Source organism: Aquarana catesbeiana, linkage group LG09, assembly GCF_042186555.1.
Source record: "Aquarana catesbeiana isolate 2022-GZ linkage group LG09, ASM4218655v1, whole genome shotgun sequence".
NCBI classification, from domain to species: domain Eukaryota; kingdom Metazoa; phylum Chordata; class Amphibia; order Anura; family Ranidae; genus Aquarana; species Aquarana catesbeiana.
In genome coordinates this window covers 36,763,590-36,786,430 of record NC_133332.1, presented here as the reverse complement: position 1 = coordinate 36,786,430, position 22,841 = coordinate 36,763,590, and the positions used below count along the sequence as shown (strand labels likewise).

The following is a 22,841-nucleotide window of genomic DNA, read 5'->3' as shown; positions in this document are numbered from 1 at the left end:
GACCCCCAAAGCCAGGTGTGAAAAACTTGTTGCATCTTTCCCAAAAAGACTCATGGCTGTATTAGATCAAAAGGGTGCTTCTACTAAATACTGAGCAAAGGGTCTGAATACTTAGGGCCATGTGATATTTCAGTTTTTCTTTTTTAATAAATCTGCAAAAATGTCACCAATTCTGTGTTTTTCTGTCAATATGGGGTGCTGTGTGTACAATAATGAGGAAAAAAAAATAACTTAAATGATTTTAGCAAATGGCTGCAATATAACAGAGTGAAAAATTTAAGGGGGTCTGAATACTTTCCATCCCCACTGTATATATATATATATATATATATATATATCAGTGGCGGTGCGCATCCATAAGGGTGCACGAGCACCACCCCCTCTCTCCAGCCACCCCCTCTATCACCAATAGATAGATTCATGCATTGCATGAATCTATCCATGGCTGCCACCCCCTATTCAGGCGCCCGGCCCCTTTTTGGGCGTCGGGAGCGCATGAATTACAGCAGCAGAGGTTTTTTAAGCACCTGATTAGAGCCATGGGCTCTAATAGGTGTCAAAAAAGGTAAACAGCACACCCACCTGTGTTAGAAAAGCGAATGAATATTCGCTTTCCTAACACTGAGCCACCTCTCCTCCAATCTGGTGCTCGGGTCTGTTACCTGTGACCTGTTCGGCTGAAACGACAGGCGCTGTGATTAGACGCCTATCAGGCATCCAATCATGGGAGAAGATGTCAAGGACATGGAGGACACCGCCCGCTGCCCCACCAAGACAGGGTAAGGGCCAGGCAGACGGTGGGCGGGCACAGTGGCAGCATTTGATGGCACAGTGGGAGCATTTGATGGTCACAGGGGCGGCGTTTGATGGGCAGAGTGGCTGCATTTTATGGGGACAGTGGCGGCGTTTGATGGACACAGTGAAGCTGCAATTGATGATGGGGTTTTTTTTTCAGAATTTTTCAGTTTGTTTGCGCCCCCCCAAAAATTTTGAGCACCAGCCGCCACACACATATATATATATATATATATATATATATATATATAGATATATATCTATATCTATATCTATATATATATAAATTTACATACACACACAAACGTAAGAGACAAAATGTAACCACATAACGACCGGCACGCGCCGATGTATGTCAGCAGAATGGATAGGACAGGCAAATGGGTGTACGTCCCTTTGAATTTGCCGACGTGCCATTGCGTGCGCGCAGCTTAATGTCCGCGGGGATACCATCGATCATCTCACGGAAAGGAAGAACGGGGAGATGCTAATGTAAACAAGCATCTCCCCGTTCTGCCTAATGACACTGTCACTGATTATAGCTCCCTGTGATCGGGAGCTATGATCAGTGATGTGTCACACACAGCCCCTCCTCCCCACAGTTAAAATCACTCCCTAGGACACACTTAACCCTTCCCTAGCCCCTTAGTGGTTAACCCCTTCACTGCCAGTGTCATTTTTACAGTAATCAGTGCAATTTAATTGCACTGATCACTGTAAAAATGACAAAGGTCACAGAAATTGTCTGATGTGTCCGCCATAATGTCGCAGTCACGAAAATAGCAGATTGCCGCCATTACTAGTAAAAAAAAAATATTAATAAAAATGCCATAAAACTTTCCCCTATTTTGTAGACACTATAACTTTTGCGCAAACCAATCAATAAACGCTTATTGCGATTTTTTTTTTTTTACCAAAAATATGTAGAAGAATACGTATGGGCCTAAACTGAGGAAAAATTATTTTTTATCTATTTTTTGGGGATATTTATTATAGCAAAAAAAAATGTTTTTTTTCAAAATTGGCGCTCTTTTTTTGTTTATAGCGCAAAAAATAAAAACCGCAGAGGTGATCAAATACCACCATAGGGAAAGCTCTATTTGTGGGAAAAAAAGGACGTCAATTTTGTTTGGGAGCTGGGCCACACGACCGCACAATTGTCAGTTAAAGTGACGCAGTGCCAAATCGCAAAAAGTGCTCTGGTCTTTTGCCAGCCAAATGGTCCAGGGCTTAAGTGGTTAAGATGTCCCATCTAGATTGTTGTCAGACCTGCAGATTTGAGCATAGTTCACCCCTTCCCCAATTCACTGAGGCAAATATAGACATAGCAAGTATTCAATACTCACTTCCTTTACAGCTCTGGCAGATCACCCCTCAAAGAAATAAAAGCAATAAAAAATGTATTTTAGCGGCTCTCTGATAAGTGACAGCAGGGACAGCTTTTCTCACCACTTACCAACTAACCAACATTAAGTAATCAAAGGGATTCTACCCATATAGTCTATCAATAATCAGGTCTACTAAAGTCAATCCTGGTACATCAAGTCAACCTTCCCAAACCCTCTCAATTTTAGCTGGGCATCCACCGTGCTGGTAAATAACCCGTTCATATCTTAAAGTAGTACCCATGTGGTATAGACATTCCTTAAGGGATGGAGAGGAAGTGTTTTTCCAGCGGAGGAGGATAATTTATGTGCCTGAAACAAGACCCTGGAAGCCATTTCCTTAGTAAAGGCATCCAGTATAATGTCATCGAAAACTCCCAGCAGACAGTGCCTGGGGTCAGAAGGGATGTCTGTTTGGAATACTCTGTTAACTGTTGCAAGAACAATGCCCAATATATGTGTAATTTTGGATATTTCCACAGCATATGTATGAGTTTCACATGGTGTCTTTTAGCTTTTATCACATTTACAGCAGACTGCCCACCTCAGGTTTGCCATTGTGCTACCCAGGATTACATAAAAGATCTACTCTGAGGAAGGAGATGAGCAGCTTCTGTGGGAGCCCTACAACCCAACACTGGGCTGACATTCCAGCTCTGACGGGGGAAAAAATACAATAAAATAACAGCACACACACCCATGCCTGAGAGGTGAGTTGGCACTCATCGTAACTAAGAGCCTGGAGTTTCCTTGCCTGCCTGTGTCATTCAAGTAGGTCCTCGTTATTTCTGCTCCTAAACAGTATGCTCATTTTAGCTGGTGGAATAATGTGCTATTATTCATATAACAGGCTGGTCATTACTTACCCAGTTTCACAGTGAAAACATCCTCCAGACTGCTGTGTTCCACATGACAGGAGTAAGTGTCTCCCTCAATTGTTGGCACTTCCACACTGACTCTGATCTGATAGGTGCCATCAGGATGGGGGAGAATTGGACTCATTTCATCTGAAGGAACATGGTCCTCCCCATTCCTCACCCACTTCACATCCACAGGTCGGGGGTGAAACCCGTACACCAGACAATGAAGTCTTGTTTTCCTTTCTGAGCTACGACCCCACACCTTCACCTCTGGACGCACTGAAAAACAGCAAGAATTACTTTAGATTGCAATAAAAATATGTACCTTGTGTTTAAGGCCCAAAAAAATAAAAGCATAGATAGGAAACGCTTTCAGAGAACATAAACTGGTCAGAACATAATCTTTGTACATCCCTTTCATGCACTTTGTCTGTCACTATGGACTTACGCAGAGCCGTGTGGAGGGAGGGAGGGGGACGAGTCACTGTTCTGACTAACCTGTGTACCTCAATTTTCTGCTTGAGCTACTGAGCTCTATAAACAGGCTTTTTACAACAGGAGGTGAGGTGAAAAATGGGAAACTATATGGGCACTCCTGCCTTTCTGTCAGATAAAGCACCACTTTGCCCAGAAAATTGTTGCAATTACAAATGTTTAGGCATTTTCATGTAGATTTTGTTTGTTTGTATTGGCATGACACAAAAAAGTGGAGAAACAAAAAGCCAAATCTAACACATTCCACGCAAAACTTCAAAAATGAACTGCACAAAATTATTGGCACCTTCTCAAAATTGTATGAAATAATCGCATTCCAAGTATGTGATGCTCCTGTAATTTGTAATCATACTCACCTGTATCAATTAACAGGTGCTGACAATATAGAAATCACACCGTCAACCAGTTAAAATGGTGAAAAATGTACTCAACCTTTTTGTTGTGTCTCTGTGTGCCACACAGAGCATGGAGAAGAGAAAGAGCATCATATAATTGTCTAAAGGTTTGAGAGATAAAATTGTGGACAATCTAAATTTTACAAGTCCATCTCCAGAGATCTTAATATTCCTGTGTCCACTGTGCGCAACATTGTCAAGAAGTTTACAGCCCATGGCACTGTAGCTAATCTCCCTGGACGTGGACGAAACAGAAAAATGTATTAAGGAGTTTACCAAAACTTACCTGAGGACGCCAAAGTCCTTTTGGGAGAATGTGCTGTGGACAGACGAAACAAAATTACAGCTTTTTGGTAAAGCCCATCATTCTACTTTTCAGAAAAAGAAATTAGGCCTTTAAAGAGAAGAATACGGTCCCTACAGTCAGACATGGTGGAGGTTTACTGAAGTTTTGTGGTTGCTTTACTGCTTCAGAAACTGGGTGTCTTGACCATGTGCATGGCATTATAACATCTGAAGACTACCAATGAATTCTGGGGTGCAATGTAAGGCCCAGTGTAAGAATGTTGGGTATTCAGAGATCAAGGGTCTTATAGCAGGACAATGACCCAAAGCACACGTCAAAAAGCAACCAGAAATGGTTCAAGACAAAGCACTGGAGAGTACTGAACTGGCCAGCAATGAGTCCAGATCTAAATCCCATAGAGCACCTGTGGGGAGGTCTCTAAATAGCAGTTGGGTGTCAGGTCACCTGAGGCCAGGTGACAGATGCACACCGTCGGTGTCTGGAGTGCACCACTAAGATAGTGGACCCTTCGACTGACTGCTGCGGATGGAGCTCTGGGTGGTTCAGGAAAGCAGGGCCACTGGAGCACTGACACGGATCGCTCTGGGAGCTAGAGCATAAGAGTCTCTAGGGCGTGGAGTCTAAGAGCTAGCAGGTTTTCACCAGGGCCTCTGATGTTGAGGATGGCCTTAGCTGCAACTGACTCCAGGTCGCGGTCCCCAGGGTCTCCCAGCTCACGTTAGGCTGCTGGTGGATAGAGTGGAAGCAGCCATCCAGGACAACAAGGAATGGTCAGGAGTAGGGATGAGCTTCGTGTTCGAGTCGAACCCATGTTCGACTCGAACATCGGCTGTTCGGTCGTTCGCCGAATTGCAAACGATATGGGCCGTTCACGCCAAATTCTTGTGGCGCGTCACGGCCCATAATTCACTGCGGCATCGCAGTGCATTGCTTGCTGATGATTGGCCAAGCATGCACTATGACCCGCATGCTTGGCCAATCACAGTGCCACCTGAACAGAGAGCCGTAATTGGCCAAAGCCAAGGAGGCTTTGGCCAATTATGGCTCAGGGGATTTAGTACACGCCCCACACTATATGAGGCCGCCTGCACGGCGGCCCTGTGCAGTGTGTTCCGGTGTGCTTAGAGAGAGAGAGAGACAGTGTCATTTCATTTGAGTTAGCTAGATTAGGCAGGACAGTCAGTCAGTTAGCTGCACTTAAAGTGTATTGTGTATATATATGCATCCCAGGTGTTGCATATATATATATATATATCCACTGTATTAAGTTTATCTAGATCCGTTCCTGTTATCTTCTAGACTATTTACATTTAGTGCAGTGCGTCCTGCTCACAGTGTTCAGCTAGATCCGTTCCTGTTATCTTCCTACTGACAGGCAGGCTTGTCTTGTTACAGTATATAAAGCTACCTGAAGAATATTACTGGTGTTCTTTTGATTCTATTAGTACCACGGTCAGGCAGCTAGACTATTTACATTTAGTGCAGTGCGTCCTGCTCACAGTGTTCAGCTAGATCCGTTCCTGTTATCTTCCTACTGACAGGCAGGCTTGTCTTGTTACAGTATTTACAGCTACCTAAAGAAAATTACTGGTGTTCTTTTGATCCTATTAGTACCACGGTCAGGCAGCTAGACTATTTACATTTAGTGCAGTGCGTCCTGCTCACAGTGTTCAGCTAGATTCGTTCCTGTTATCTTCCTACTGACAGGCAGGCTTGTCTTGTTACAGTATATAAAGCTACCTGAAGAAAATTACTGGTGTTCTTTTGATCCTATTAGTACCACGGTTAGGCAGCTAGATTATTTACAGTTAGTGCAGTGCGTCCTGCTCAGTGTTCAGCTAAACCTACAAGTTAGTGGGGTGCGTCCACCTCACAGTGTTCAGCTAAAGCTACCTGTAGAAGGTTGGTGGTGTTCTCATACTACAGGCAGGCAGTTGATTTTGCTAGCAGTATCAGTACATATATATATATATATATATATATATCCCAGCTTAGTGCAGCTACAGGCCATTAGTATGTCTGGAAGGCCAAGAAGGAGAGGCAGACAGTCACAAGCCAATAAGAGAGGGCAAGCAGGCTCTGTGTCTAGTGCTGGTCGTGGAGACGGTGCATCCTCATCAGCACGTGGCCATGGGACACGCTTGGCCTTTTTTTCGGCAGCTGGCCGTGTTGAGCCGCAACATGCGGAAGACTTGGTCGAGTGAATGACCAAGCCGTCCTCATCCTCCTCATCCTCTCTCACCCATGCCCAGGCCTCTTCCCTCAGCTCAATGTCATCAGTGACTCCTTCCCTAGCTCCACCATGTCCTCCTGAGGAGTCCCTCGAACTGTTTGACCAGTGTTGGGTACATGCTCCAGGAGGATGCCCAGCGTTTGGAAGGCTCTGATGATGATACTGAGCTCGATGAAGGCAGTAACATGAGCACGGACAGAGGGGGTGCCCAAGAAGGACAGCAATCTGGCAGTCATGCTCCCCCTGCTGCAGCATACTGCCAGGTTTGCTCCAGTGATGAGGAGGGAGGGGATGATGAGGTCACTGACTCAACGTGGGTGCCTGATAGGAGAGAGGAGGAGGAGGAGGCGGCACATCACCAACGAGGCAGGATGCCCTCCAGGGGCCAGCCTAAGGGCAGCACATTGACTGCATCACACCCCAAAGCTCCACATGTGCAGGGCGCTGCAGTCTCTGCGCGTTATTCAAAAAGTTCTTTGGTGTGGGCCTTTTTTGAGACGAGTGCATCAGATCACACCGCTGCTATTTGCAACATATGTCTCAAGCGTATCTCACGTGGCCAAAACATCTCCCGCTTGGGTACCACATGCTTGACCAGACATATGTTGACCTGCTATGCAGTTCGTTGGCAAGCGTATCTAAAAGACCCACACCAAAGAACAAAGAGGACATCTCCTTGCTCCTCATCAGCTGAGATTTCCAACCCCACTAGACCTTCAGTCCTCTCTGAGACCTGCACTGAGAGGAATGAAGGTGTAGAATTAGGTGTGTCACAGCCAAGTACTTGTGGGCAATCTGCTTTTGGTACACCGACGTCAGATTGTACCAGGCAAATTTCCCTGCCCCAGCTGCTGCACCGCCGAAAGAAGTTTGCTCCCAGCCATCCACATGCCCAGCGGTTGAATGCTAGCTTGGCAAAATTGCTAGCACTTCAACTGCTGCCTTTTCAGTTGGTAGACTCTGCCTCCTTCTGTGAGTTTGTGGAATGTGCGATTCCTCAGTGGCAGGTACCCAAACGCCACTTTTTCTCATGGAAGGCGATTCCGGCTCTCTACCGGCATGTGGAAGGCAATGTCCATGCCTCGCTGGACAGGGCGGTCAGCGGTAAGGTGCATATTACCGCTGACTCATGGTCCAGCAGGCATGGACAGGGACGTTACCTAAGTTTCACGGCGCATTGGGTGACTCTGCTGGCAGCTGGGAAGGATGCAGGACAAGGTGCAGTAGTGTTGGAGGTTGTTCCGCCACCACGCCTCCAAAATGCTAATGATTGTGACACACCTCTCTCCTCCACCCTCTCCTCTTCTTCTTCCTCCATGGCCTCTTCCTCGGAACCAGCGGTGCTCCGTAGTCGTTCAAGGGGCTACGCAAGTACGCAGGCCAAAAGATGTAATGCGGTGCTTGAGCTGGTGTGCTTGGGGGACAGGAGCCACACTGGGGCAGAGGTTCTGTCAGCTCTGCAGGGGCAGGTTCAGAGGTTGTTGACGCCACGCCAACTTAAGGCAGGAATGGTGGTTTGCGACAATGGCACCAACCTCCTCTCTGCCCTCCGACAGGGACAAATGACCCATGTGCCCTGTTTGGCTCACGTCCTTAACTTGGTGGTGCAGCGGTTCTTGGGCAGGTACCCGGGCTTACAGGATGTCCTGAGGCAGGCCAGGAAAGTCTGTGTGCATTTCCGCCGGTCATATAATGCCAGTGCTCGGCTGACGGACCTCCAAAAGGAGTTTAACCTGCCCAAGAACCGCCTAATCTGTGACATGCCCACCAGGTGGAACTCAACGTTGGCCATGCTGCAGCGGCTGCACACGCAGCAGAGGGCCATCAATGAGTACCTGTGCGACTATGGCACCAGGACAGGGTCAGGGGAGCTTGTTTTTTTTCCCCACACCAGTGGGCCATGATCAGGGATGCATGCACTGTCCTGTCACCATTTGAGGAGGCCATGAGGATGGTGAGCAGTGACAGTGCATGCATCAGTGACACTGTCCCCCTTATCCACCTGTTGGAGCACACGCTGCGTGGAATAATGGACAGGGCACTTGAGGCAGAACAGAGGCAGGAAGAGGAGGACTTCCTTAGCTCTCAAGGCCCCCTTTATCCAGACAGTGTTCCTGCGTGCCCGCCGATCACACAGGAAGAAGACGAGGAGGAGGAGGAGGAGGAGGAGGAGGAGGAGGAGGAAGATTGTGTCAGTATGGAGGTGGAGCCTGGCACTCAGCATCAGCAGCAGTCTTTAAGGGATCAGTCCCAAGAAACACATGGACTTGTACGTGGCTGGGAGGAGGTGGCTGCGGACCATGTCGTCCTTAGTGACCCAGAGGACTCCGGACCGAATGCCTCAGCAAACCTACGCTGCATGGCCTCCCTGATCCTGCAAAGCCTGCGTAAGGATCCTCGTATTCGTGGTATCAAGGAGAAGGACCAATACTGGCTGGCAACCCTCCTTGATCCACGTTACAAGGGTAAGGTTGCGGACCTTATCTTGCCATCGCAGAGGGAGCAGAGGATGAAACATCTTCGGGAGGCCTTGCAGAAAGGTCTGTGCAACGCGTTCCCAGAGACTGGGAGGTTACAAACTCCTGTTTCTGGACAACGTGTTGTTGAGGCTTCGGTCAGTCAAAGAAGGAGCGGTGGAGAAGGTGGTTGTCTGACCGATGCGTTCAGACAATTTTTTGGTCCGCAGCCCCAAGGTATGATCGGTTCCAGCAACCATCGCCAGCGTCTGTTTTACATGGTGCAGGAATACCTAGGGGCAAGATCAGACTTGGACACCTTTCCCACCGAAAATCCTCTGGGTTACTGGGTCTTGAGGATGGATCACTGGCCAGAGCTTGCACAGTATGCAATTGAGCTACTGGCCTGTCCTGCATCCAGCGTTCTTTCGGAACGCACATTCAGTGCTGCTGGAGGCGTGGTAACCGATCACAGGGTGCGTCTGTCCACCGACTCGGTCGATCGACTGACCTTCATAAAAATGAATCAGTCTTGGATCACCACCAGCTACCAAGCACCTGATGCTGATGTAACCGAATAATTTTTTTTGAAATCTCAGATCCCTTCAAAGACTGCCTATGCTGATGCTGAGTGACTATCCCTGAGTAATTATCCTCTTCCTCCTCAATCATCACGCTGATAGCTTGTAAGAACATTTTTGATTCTGGGCGCCACCACCAGTGCCTAAGGCACAATTTTTCGGCCCCTGTTTAACAGGGGTGTGTAATTACAATTTTTGATGTAATACTTTGCAGCAGGGCTCGTTCCTGCATTTCAACTAGAGTGTCTGTGAGGGGTTGCAGTGTTGTGGTACCAGCACCAGTGCCTAAGGCCTAATTTTTCAGCTCCTGTTCAACAGGGGCATGTAATTACAATTCTTGATCTAATATTTCACAGCAGGGCCCTGTGAGGGCTTACAGTGTTGTGGCCACAGCAACACCTAGGCCCAAATTTCTGCTGAGTATATAGGGCAGGACCCTACTTTCAAACATCTAACTTACAAACGACTCCTACTTGCAAACGGAAGGAGACAACAGGAAGTGAGATGAAATCTACCCCTAGGAAGGGAAATTCTCTCCTGTAAGAGTTAATATGGGAAAAAAATTTCTCCTTTCCACTGATGCTTTCCAATCCTTGTTCCACAAAAAAACCCACATTTTCAAAAAACATTTTTCATTGGGACAAAAAGTGAGGTGAAATCTTCTGAAGAGGAGGAAAGACAGCAAAACAAATGTCACAGGGGTGATAACCCTTCCCTATGTTTTCCAAAAAGCTTAAAAAAGATTTTTTGGCTGGAGCTAAACACGTTAAAAATGTACCCATTCAAAATTACAAAGAGATTCTACTTAACAACAAACCTACAGTCCCTGTCTTGTTTGCACCGCCTGTATACTGCTGTTCAGAGTATATAGGGCCTGGTGGCCCCACACCTTTCCTTATTTTAATTTGGGTGCGGGGTTCCCCTTAATATCCATACAAGACCCAAAGGGCCTGGTAATGGACTGGGGGGTACCCATGCCGTTTGTTTCACTGATTTTCATCCATATTGCCATGACCCAACATTACATTAAACCCGCAAGCAGTTTTAAATGAGATTTTTTCCTTTAAAAATGACATTTGGTGCAGGGACTGTTCTAAACATGGGAAACACGCGTCACTTTACAGGCATACTATAGACACCCCCCAGGAACGATATTTAAGCATCATTAAAATCACTGCTCCCGAAAAAACGGCCGTTTTTAAAAGTTTTTTTGCATTGATACGTGTCCCCTGCGGTAGGACCCGGGTCCCCAAACCCTTTTTAGGACAATACCATGCAAATTAGCCTTTAAAATGAGCACTTTTGATTTCGAACGTTCGAGTCCCATAGACGTCAATGGGGTTCTAACGTTCGTGCGAACTTTCGGTCCGTTCGCAGGTTCTGGTGCGAACCGAACCGGGGGGTGTTCGGCTCATCCCTACTGCACACACCTATGCTTGACTTGCAGTGCACAGGTTAATATAGTGTTTCCTGTTAGAGGCTGGGGTAGAGCCATAGTAACATAGTAGGTGAGGTTGAAAAAAGACACAAGTCCATCAAGTCCAACCTTTGTGTGTGATTATATGTCAGTGTTACATTGTATATCCCTGTATGTTGCGGTCGTTCAGGTGCTTATCTAATAGTTTATTGAAACTATCAATGCCTCCCGGTGAGACCATCGCCTGTGGAAGGGAATTCCACATCCTTGCCGCTCTTACAGTAAAGAACCCTCTATGTAGTTTAAGGTTAAACTTCTTTTCTTCTAATTTTAATGAGTGGCCACGAGTCTTGTTAAACTTCCTTCTGCGAAAAAGTTTTATCCCTATTGTGGGGTCACCAGTATGGTATTTGTATATTGAAATCATATCCCCTCTCAAGCGTCTCCCCTGACCATTCCGAGTACTTCCCATTTATCACCACCCTCTGAACTCGCCCTTGTAGCCAGTTTTCAATCCATGTACTCACCCTATGGTCCATGCCAACGGACCTTATTTTGTACAGTAAACGTTTATGGGGAACTGTGTCAAATGCTTTTGCAAAATCCAGATACACCACGTCTACGGGCCTTCCTTTATCTAGATGGCAAGTCACCTCCTCATAACAGATTGGTTTGGCAAGAACGATTCTTCATGAATCCATGCTGATTACTGCTAATGATACTGTTCTCATTACTAAAATCTTGTATATAGTCTCTTATCATCCCCTCCAAGAGTTTACATACTATTGATTAGGGATGCACCAAAATTTCGGCCACCGAAACATATCGTCCGAAAATGGCCCCTTCGGCAAAAAGCCGAAAGAGAATTTTTGACGATACTGGCACTGAAAATGGGGTGGGGCCTGGGCGGGGCTCCGCCCCCGCCCCTGGTGCTGCCTATCAAGGGGGCTTTCTATATTGTTGAAAGGGGGGAGAGCCGCCGCCGCCACCTGTTTGATTACAGCACCGGGAACATCACAGCTTTAATTTCAATAGCTGTGTGTTTCCCGCTGCGCGCCATCACATACAGCCCCTTCCCCTTGTCTGGGCACTTATTACTTATTACTGATAGACAGATCACCCGTCCAATCCTGGGATGGGTGATCTGTCTATCAAAGTTCCCCGGACAAGGGGGAGGGGCTGTATGTGATGTCGCACAGCGGGGAACACATAGCTATTGCAATGAAAGCTGTGATGTTCCCGGCGCTGTAATCAAACAGACGGCGGCTCTCCTCTTCCTTCACTGGCTGCAATGGGGACACTAGCTGCACTACTATGGACACTGGCTACACTACTGGGGACACTGGCTACGCTGCAATGGGGACACTGGTTGCACTACTGGGGTCACTGGCTGCAATGGGGACACTGGCTACACTACTGGGGACACTGGCTATGCTGCAATGGGGACACTGGCTGCACTACTGGGGAAACTGGCTGCACTACTGAGGACACTGGCTGCAATGGGGACACTGGCTGGCTGCATCTGACAGGCACTGGTGAGGCTGCATTGATCTCTTGTATCATGTCCGCAGTCTCTGACCATGTCCCCAGTCTCTGACCATCTCCTGTACCATGTCCCCAGTCTCTGACCATCTCCTGTACCATGTCTGCAGTCACTGACCATCTCCTGAACCATGTCCCTAGTCTCTGACCATCTCCTGAACCATGTCCCTAGTCTCTGACCATCTCCTGCACCATGTCCCTAGTCTCTGACCATCTCCTGTACCATGTCCTCAGTCTCTGACCATCTCCTGCACCATGTCTGCAGTCTCTGACCATCTCCTGTACCATGTCCTCAGTCTCTGACCATCTCCTGTTCCATGTCCTCAGTCTCTGACCATCTCCTGTACCATGTCTGCAGTCTCTGACCATCTCCTGTACCATGTCCTCAGTCTCTGACCATCTCCTGTACCATGTCCTCAGTCTCTGACCATCTCCTGTACCATATCCGCAGTCTTTAACCATCTCCTGTACTATGTCCTCAGTCTCTGACCATCTCCTGTAGTATGTCTGCAGTCTCTGACCATCTCCTGTACCATGTCTGCAGTCTCTGACCATCTCCTGTATCATGTCCTCAGTCTCTGACCATCTCCTGTACCATGTCCTCAGTTTCTGACCATCTCCTGTACCATGTCCCCAGTCTCTGAACATCTCCTGTACCATGTCCCCAGTCTCTGACCATCTCCTGTACCATGTCCTCAGTCTCTGGCCATCTCCTGTACCATGTCCCCAGTCTCTGACCATCTCCTGTTCCATGTCCCCAGTCTCTGACCATCTCCTGTACCATGTGCCCAGTCTCTGACCATCTCCTGTACCATGTCTGCAGTCTCTGACCATATCCTGCACCATGTCTGCAGTCTCTGACCATCTCCTGTACCATGTCCTCAGTCTCTGACCATCTCCTGTACCATGTCCTCAGCCTCTGACCATCTCCTGTACCATGTCCCCAGTCTCTGACCATCTCCTGTACCATGTCCTCAGTCTCTGACCATCTCCTGTACCATGTCCTCAGTCTCTTACCATCTCCTGTACCATGCCCTCAGTCTCTGACCATCTCCTGTACCATGCCCTCAGTCTCTGACCATCTCCTGTACCATGTCCTCAGTCTCTGACCATCTCCTGCACCACGTTCCCAGTCTCTGACCATCTCCTGTACCATGTCTGCAGTCTCTGACCATCTCCTGTACCATGTCCTCAGTCTATGACCATCTCCTGTAGTATGTCTGCAGTCTCTGACCATCTCCTGTAGTATGTCTGCAGTCTCTGACCATCTCCTGTACCATGTCCCCAGTCTCTGACCATCTCCTGTACCATGTCCCCAGTCTCTGACCATCTCCTGTACCATGTGCCCAGTCTCTGACCATCTCCTGTACCATGTCCCCAGTCTCTGACCATCTCCTGTACCATGTGCCCAGTCTCTGACCATCTCCTGTACCATGTCCCCAGTCTCTGACCATCTCCTGTACCATGTCCTCAGTCTCTGACCATCTCCTGTACCATGTCCTCAGTCTCTGACCATCTCCTGTAGTATGTCTGCAGTCTCTGACCATCTCCTGTACCATGTCTGCAGTTTCTGACCATCTCCTGTATCATGTCCTCAGTCTCTGACCATCTCCTGTACCATGTCCTCAGTCTCTGACCATCTGCTGTACCATGTCCCCAGTCTCTGACCATCTCCTGTACCAAGTCCGCAGTCTGACCATCTCCTGTACCATGTCCTCAGTCTCTGACCATCTCCTGTAGTATGTCTGCAGTCTCTGACCATCTCCTGTACCATGTCTGCAGTTCCTGACCATCGCCTGTATCATGTCCTCAGTCTCTGACCATCTCCTGTACAATGTCCGCAGTCTCTGACCATCTCCTGTACCATGTCCGCAGTCTCTGACCATCTCCTGTAGTATGTCTGCAGTCTCTGACCATCTCCTGTACCATGTCTGCAGTCTCTGACCATCTCCTGTACCATGTCTGCAGTCTCTGTCCATCTCCTGTATCATGTCCTCAGTCTCTGACCATCTCCTGTACTATGTCCCCAGTCTCTGACCATCTCCTGTACCATGTCCTCAGTCTCTGACCATCTCCTGTACCATGTCCCCAGTCTCTGACCATCCCCTGTACCATGTCCTCAGTCTCTGACCATCTCCTGTACCATGTCCCCAGTCTCTGACCATCTCCTGTACCATGTCTGCAGTCTCTGACCATCTCCTGTACCATGTCCTCAGTCTCTGACCATCTCCTGTAGTATATCTGCAGTCTCTGACCATCTCCTGTACCATGTCTGCAGTCTCTGACCATCTCCTGTACCATGTCCTCAGTCTCTGACCATCTCCTGTACCATGTCCCCAGTCTCTGACCATCTTCTGTACCATGTCCCCAGTCTCTGACCAACTCCTGTACCATGTGCCCAGTCTCTGACCATCTCCTGTACCATGTGCCCAGTCTCTGACCATCTCCTGTACCATGTGCCCAGTCTCTGACCATCTCCTGTACCATGTGCCCAGTCTCTGACCATCTCCTGTACCATGTCCTCAGTCTCTGACCATCTCCTGTAGTATGTCTGCAGTCTCTGACCATCTCCTGTACCATGTGCCCAGTCTCTGACCATCTCCTGTACCATGTGCCCAGTCTCTGACCATCTCCTGTACCATGTCCTCAGTCTCTGACCATCTCCTGTAGTATGTCTGCAGTCTCTGACCATCTCCTGTACCATGTCTGCAGTCTCTGACCATCTCCTGTATCATGTCCTCAGTCTCTGACCATCTCCTGTACCATGTCCTCAGTCTCTGACCATCTCCTGTACCATGTCCCCAGTCTCTGACCATCTCCCGTACCATGTCCGCAGTCTGACCATCTCCTGTACCATGTCCTCAGTCTCTGACCATCTCCTGTAGTATATCTGCAGTCTCTGACCATCTCCTGTACCATGTCTGCAGTCTCTGACCATCTCCTGTAGTATATCTGCAGTCTCTGACCATCTCCTGTACCAAGTCTGCAGTCTCTGACCATCTCCTGTACCATGTCCTCAGTCTCTGACCATCTCCTCTACCATGTCCCCAGTCTCTGACCATCTCCTGTACCATGTCCCCAGTCTCTAACCATCTCCTGTACCATGTGCCCAGTCTCTGACCATTTCCTGTACCATGTCCCCAGTCTCTGACCATCTCCTGTACCATGTTCCCAGTCTCTGACCATCTCCTGTACCATGTCCGCAGTCTCTGACCATCTCCTGTACCATGTCCTCAGTCTCTGACCATCTTCTGTAGTATGTCTGCAGTCTCTGACCATCTCCTGTACCATGTCCCCAGTCTCTGACCATCTCCTGTACCATGTCCTCAGTCTCTGACCATCTCCTGTAGTATATCTGCAGTCTCTGACCATCTCCTGTACCATGTCTGCAGTCTCTGACCATCTCCTGTACCATGTCCTCAGTCTCTGACCATCTCCTGTACCATGTCCCCAGTCTCTGACCATCTCCTGTACCATGTCCCCAGTCTCTGACCATCTCCTGTACCATGTGCCCAGTTTCTGACCATCTCCTGTACCATGTCCCCAGTCTCTGACCATCTCCTGTACCATGTCCCCAGTCTCTGACCATCTCCTGTACCATGTCCCCAGTCTCTGACCATCTCCTGTACCATGTGCCCAGTCTCTGACCATCTCCTGTACCATGTCCCCAGTCTCTGACCATCTCCTGTACCATGTCCTCAGTCTCTGACCATCTCCTGTAGTATGTCTGCAGTCTCTGACCATCTCCTGTACCATGTCAGCAGTCTCTGACCATCTCCTGTATCATGTCCTCAGTCTCTGACCATCTCCTCTACCATGTCCTCAGTCCCTGACCATCTCCTGTACCATGTCCCCAGTCTCTGACCATCTCCTGTACCATGTCCGCAGTCTGACCATCTCCTGTACCATGTCCTCATTCTCTGACCATCTCCTGTAGTATGTCTGCAGTCTCTGACCATCTCCTGTACCATGTCTGCAGTTCCTGACCATCGCCTGTATCATGTCCTCAGTCTCTGACCATCTCCTGTACAATGTCCGCAGTCTCTGACCATCTCCTGTACCATGTCCTCAGTCTCTGACCATCTCCTGTAGTATATCTGCAGTCTCTGACCATCTCCTGTACCATGTCTGCAGTCTCTGTCCATCTCCTGTATCATGTCCTCAGTCTCTGACCATCTCCTGTACCATGTCCCCAGTCTCTGACCATCTCCTGTACCATGTCCCCAGTCTCTGACCATCTCCTGTACCCTGTCCCCAGTCTCTGACCATCTCCTGTACCATGTCCTCAGTCTCTGACCATCCCCTGTACCATGTCCTCAGTCTCTGACCATCTCCTGTACCATGTCCTCAGTCTCTGACCATCTCCTGTACCATGCCTGCAGTCTCTGACCATCTCCTGTACCATGTCTGCAGTCTCTGACCATCTCCTGTACCATGTCCTCAGTCTCTGACCATCTCCTGTAGTATATCTGCAGTCTCTGACCATCTCCTGTACCATGTCTGCAGTCTCTGACCATCTCCGGTACCATGTCTGCAGTCTCTGACCATCTCCTGTACCATGTCCTCAGTCTCTGACCATCTCCTGTACCCTGTCCCCAGTCTCTGACCATCCCCTGTACCATGTCCTCAGTCTCTGACCATCCCCTGTACCATGTCCTCAGTCTCTGACCATCTCCTGTACCATGTCCCCAGTCTCTGACCATCTCCTGTACCATGTCCGCAGTCTCTGACCATCTCCTGTACCATGTCTGCAGTCTCTGACCATCTCCTGTACCATGTCCTCAGTCTCTGACCATCTCCTGTACCATGTCCCCAGTCTCTGACCATCTTCTGTACCATGTCCCCAGTCTCTGACCAACTCCTGTACCATGTGCCCAGTCTCTGACCATCTCCTGTACCATGTCCCCAGTCTCTGACCAACTCCTGTACCATGTGCCCATCTCTGACCATCTCCTGTACCATGTCCCCAGTCTCTGACCATCTCCTGTACCATGTCCCCAGTCTCTGACCATCTCCTGTTCCATGTCCCCAGTCTCTGACCATCTCCTGTACCATGTGCCCAGTCTCTGACCATCTCCTGTACCATGTCTGCAGTCTCTGACCATATCCTGCACCATGTCCTCAGTCTCTGACCATCTCCTGTACCATGTCCTCAGTCTCTGACCATCTCCGGTACCATGTCCCCAGTCTCTGACCATCTACTAAACCATGTCCCCAGTCTCTGACCATCTCCTGTACCATGTCCCCAGTCTCTGACCATCTCCTGTACCATGTCCTCAGTCTCTGACCATCTCCTGTATAAAAATATTTTTAAAAACAGTCACTTTCAGTATCGGTGTTGTTTCGGTTTTGGTTTTCGGGATCAAGGAAGATTTATTTTCGGTATCGGTTTCGGCACCAAAAAACCCATTCGGTGCATCCCTACTATTGTTGTTAGGCTAACTGGTCTGTAATTCCCAGGGATGTATTTCGGGCCCTTTTTAAATAATGGTGCTACATTGGCTTTTCTCCAATCAGCTGGTACCATTCCAGTCAGTAGACTGTCAGTAAATCACACAGGTGAACAGCGATCAGTCTCTAAGCTGAACACAACAGAGAGGTAAGCAGACAGACATGAACATCACTGCAGATTCATGACATTGGGAGAAGGAACCCTTCCAATCTGAGAGACCTGGAGCAGTTGGCGAAAGAAGAGTGGTCCAAAATTCCATTAGAGAGGTGTAAGAAACTCACTGATGGTTACAGGAAGTGATTGATTTCAGTTATTTTTTTTCAAGGGGTGTGCTACCAAATATTAAATGGAGGGTGCCAATAATTTTGTCCAGTCCATTTTTGGAGTTTTGGCTTTTTGTTTCTCTGCTTTTTGGGGCATACCAATACAAACAAAAAATAAACAAGAGAATGTCTAAACATTTGTAATTGTAACAATTTTCTGGGCGAAGTGATGCATTATCTGACAGAAATGTAGGGCTGCCAATATTTTTGGCAATGACTGTATTCATCTACAAGAGGGATAAAAAATATGTACAAAAGCATTATACATTCCCTCCAACTCACAATGGCGGTATTTGTCTATAAAGAAACACAAAAAACATATCATGTGTATCTAATAAGTAAAACATTTTTTCTGTAGTGTTTCAGAACACAAATAGTTGCCCACCTGCAATATGTGCCTGTTAAGAAAGAATTTATAATTACCATTTTTTGGAAAGTCATCGGTTTTCACATCTAGATAATTCCGCATCCACTGAACACACGCCATGTCTTTATAATCGAATTGTCTTCTGACGCTGTTCGGTCTTCTGTTCCATTCCTTGGCTAATACTAAAGCCGCTGACTCACCCACAGACGCCATAAACTTCCTCTTCTCGTTGTCCAAAAAGATAAAATCTCTACCATGAGCACCAAACTCTTCTTCCCCACCCGTAGAATTATCCTCATAAATCCAGCAACCAAATTTCACTTGATAGACATATAGATCTGTGTAATCTGAAGAGAAAATATGAATTATTTTAAATTATAGGAACCATAACAGAGTAGTGCTAAGGAAGCTGACTTGTTGTCATAGCCAAAACAGAAATGGAGAGGAAATCCTTCCAAAATGAAGGAACTTCAGGGTATCACCAGGTTCACCAGAACTAGTGTCCCCATTGGAAGACATTGTGACATCATGCCTTTTTTAGGTCATTACCATTGTGCTGGTGTCAACCCAAAATTTGTGATTTTCTTTTATTTCACTCCGGGTGATAATGGTAAACATGACAAATAGAAAGGGTGAGTCTCCCTAATGGGGCCACAGTTCCCCTGGGGCGCACACCCGGGAACATCCGTGACTGCCGGGTCCAGGGGACCCGGCGGATCACGGTAAACAGCCGCTGATAGCGGCCGTTTACTATGTGATCGCTCCGTCAAATGTCGGTACAGTGTGAGAGGAGAGGGGGAGAGATTGTTTGCAGCGCTGTGGGCACTACAGATCCAGCCCACAGTGCTGCTCAGTGCTCATATGCTAGTACTGCCATACTATGCAATACTCTGCCATGCTCTGCAATCGTATGCAATACTCTGCCAATACTCTGCCATACTCTGCCAATACTCTGCCATACTCTGCCAATACTATGCAATACTCTGCCAATACTATGCAATACTCTGCCAATACTCTGCCATACTCTGCCAATACTCTGCCATACTATGCAATACTCTGCAAATACTCTGCCAATACTCTGCCAATACTATGCAATACTCTGCAAATACTCTGCCAATACTCGCCAATACTCGCCAATACTCTGCAATAAATTTTAACAGAAACAAATAATTTTTTTTTTTTTACCGAATTTTCAGTCTTTTTTGATTTATAGCACAAAAAATAAAAAACCCAGCGGTGATTAAATACCACCAAAAGAAAGCTCTATTTGTGTAAAAAAAAAGGACAAACATTTCATATGGGTACATTGTTGCATGTGCATGACTGAGTAATTGTCATTCAAAGTGTGAGAGCACCGAAAGCTGAAAATTGGTCTGGTTAGGAAGTGGGTTTAAGTGCCCAGTGAGTAAGTGGTTAAGTGCTCTTATGTCTGACTGTAAGACCTGTCATCTCAGATTTAACAGCAGGCGGCACTGCAGAGGATTTTTCAAGCAAAAGCTACAACATCCTCCTGAGCAGATTCAATGGGGGCACTAAAGCTGGCTATGCACTAGTAGAATTTAAAAAGAGAATTTGTACAGAAATTCTCAGTACATTTAACAACTTGACAAATGTTTGAAAGTAGTTCAAAATGTCATTGCTTTTAACATTTCAATTTGGAACGAATGGACTTTACTGAATAAAAACCACATACACTGTTATGCCGCGTACACACGAGCGGAATGTCCGACAGGAAAAGTCAGTCGGAATCGTTTTATCATATAAACCGCTCATGTGTAGGCTTCATCGGACCTTTCTTTTCGAAAATTCTGATGGACCTAGAAATAGAACATTTTCTAAATCTTTCTGCTGGAACTCCACCAGAACCAGTTCCTATCGGGAAAACCGCTCGTCTGTATGCTGTTCCGAAGGAACCAAAAATGACGCATGCTCTGAAGCAAGTAAGAGACATAAGCTTTTGGCTACTGGCTATTGAACGTCCTTTTTCTAGTCCCATCGTACGTGCTCTACGTCACCACGTTCTGGACGGTTGGACTTTGGATTGACCGTGTGTAGGCAAGAGCGCTGGAATGGAATTCCGTCGGAGTTCCGTCGAAGAAACCTTCGGAGTTTATTCTGATGGGAAAACCAGTCGTGTGTACGCGGCATTAGAAATTAATTTGTTCAAGAAAAAATTTCCATCCCACTCCTTTAAATATTCTAGTCACTTAGGTTGAAAACCGATATTGATTTGACCCCACTAATGACTAGAAAATCAAACAAATCTTTAAAATAAAAATCTTTGACTGAATTGCTGCTAATCTATAGCCAGCTAACCCGTGAGCTTGAGCTCCTTCAAGGGTTTTTGGAGCACTTTTTTATGCAGGCTTGCACACCCATTTTTCAGGCATTTTCAGGCTTGAGCATTTTTTATTCAGCCAATGAGAAGCTAGTTATTAGGAGAAGAAGGGGCAAGAAAATGGGCAAGAAGCTCACATTATGGGCATTTTACAGGCACTCCCATTGAAGTCTATAGGGACCAAAATGTGACTTTGTCCCAAAGAAGCTCATGTACTGTTTCAAGCTCTTATTGACAAGCTACAAGCGACAACACTCAGATGTAAATGGGCACCATAGGATAAAATGATAATTCTCATTTTGGGCATTCAAATGTTCTAGAAAAGTGCTTCAAATTGCTCAGGAGTGAACTGAGCACTACAGAATTTGACCAGTCTAAACATTTGCTTGCATATCTGTCTGATATATAGAGAATAAAACAATTCAGAAGCCCAGTCAACTATGGCTCATGAATTGTATAATCTTCTACAGACTGGAAAAATCACCAATCATATATTCTGTTGAAACTAAAGAATATGTCAACTCAACATTTCATATTCCTGATATGTGCCTGCTGTACCATGTACTTGTATCCTGTGCTCTTTTTATTGCTTTCTTTGTGTGAAATCTCTGGTGTTCCTGCCAGTCCCTCTGCTTTCATATTAAAAAGTGACCACATTAGGCATGAGAGCACAGCGTGGTCAGTCCTCTAGCTGTGCTGAGAACTCAGCTTGCTTTCCTCCAATGATCAAACCTCTGCTGACATGCCCCCCTGCACAGCCTTTCAGTGGGGATATCAATGTGCTGCTGTTTCTCCTCCCCCAGCTCTCTAAGCTCCTTATGCAGTTGAGAACAGAGGACATGATCACTTTTAAAAAAAGGGGGAAAATGTATTATAATTTTTTTTCTATCCATACACAAATGTTTTGCCTTTTATTTCTATTTTAAACTGAATGGCTTGTTTTGCAAGGTGAGGGTTCACATATACTTAAGCAGAAATGTCATCACTGGTAGCCCTAATTGTCAGGTACGAACGTTGGGTTTGTTAGCAAAAATCAACTATAAATTCTGGTCAAATTTGGCCAATGCTTTAGTGTAGTTATACAGTAGCTCAGAAAAATAAAGGAACAACGTAAGTGACTTTTGCTTACTTTGCGATGGGCTTAGACGCTGTATTGTATGCTGATGCCTCAGTTCATAGTACTTTGCAATTTTTTCCAGATCTTCCCAGTGTCTAGGATCAACTTTCCCCAGCCAGTCAGCAAGACGTTGCAGTTTTTGGTCACTGCTGATGTATTTTAAAATTGGAACATCATCCAGAGAGGCAATTATTTGGGTTTGTGGTGGGGTTGACCCTTTTGGGGACCAGATGGTTGTAAAGCAGTAGTTCAGTCTATGACTGTCTGTGGAGTGAAAAACAAGAAAATAAAATTGAAAATGAAGTACAAAGGTCATCAGCATCAAGGTATCACAGACAGCCAGGAGACGCAAAGAACAAAAACATCCCCATCACTGACCATAATTTTACCTCTAAAGGAGTCAAATTAGGAAAAACGGGGCATCACAACTTTCCTCAGGACATCTTTTGGTGAAAAAGTTAAAGGCCATGAAAGTATCTGGTCTACCTGAATGTGAAAAGAAAAGCCTGTCTCCTCCGAATCTCCGGAGATCCAACATGCCCTTTGTTGGGTCAGAGCTAAAGCTCTCCATTAGCTAAAGGTGTGAGCATTTCTGATTGGAGAGCTCTAGCTCAGACTCATACCATCATAGGACAGCTGGACACCTGTCCCCCAACTTCCTCCTGGTACTCTCCAGTGAGCTTCTCCAGACCCAAATGATCTCCAGGACTATGCTTTGTGAATAGGCCCCCCCAGCTGAAGCTTCAGCTGGGACCTCCATGTCTTCTAGACTGCACCT

General features: G+C 46.9%; 1 protein-coding gene across 2 annotated transcripts in view; it reads right to left on the bottom strand.

The window, feature by feature from the left end:
* Positions 1–22,841, bottom strand: part of LOC141107515 (major histocompatibility complex class I-related gene protein-like) — an 87,566-nt gene that overhangs the window by 13,916 nt on the left and 50,809 nt on the right. For both annotated transcript variants that reach the window (XM_073598293.1, XM_073598294.1), the window contains exons 2-4: positions 22,076–22,327; positions 18,665–18,955; positions 3,047–3,319 (exon numbers count right to left, since the gene is read on the bottom strand). In XM_073598293.1, coding sequence (XP_073454394.1) covers positions 3,047–3,319; positions 18,665–18,955; positions 22,076–22,327 — 816 coding nt within the window. The remainder of the gene's footprint in view (positions 1–3,046; positions 3,320–18,664; positions 18,956–22,075; positions 22,328–22,841) is intronic.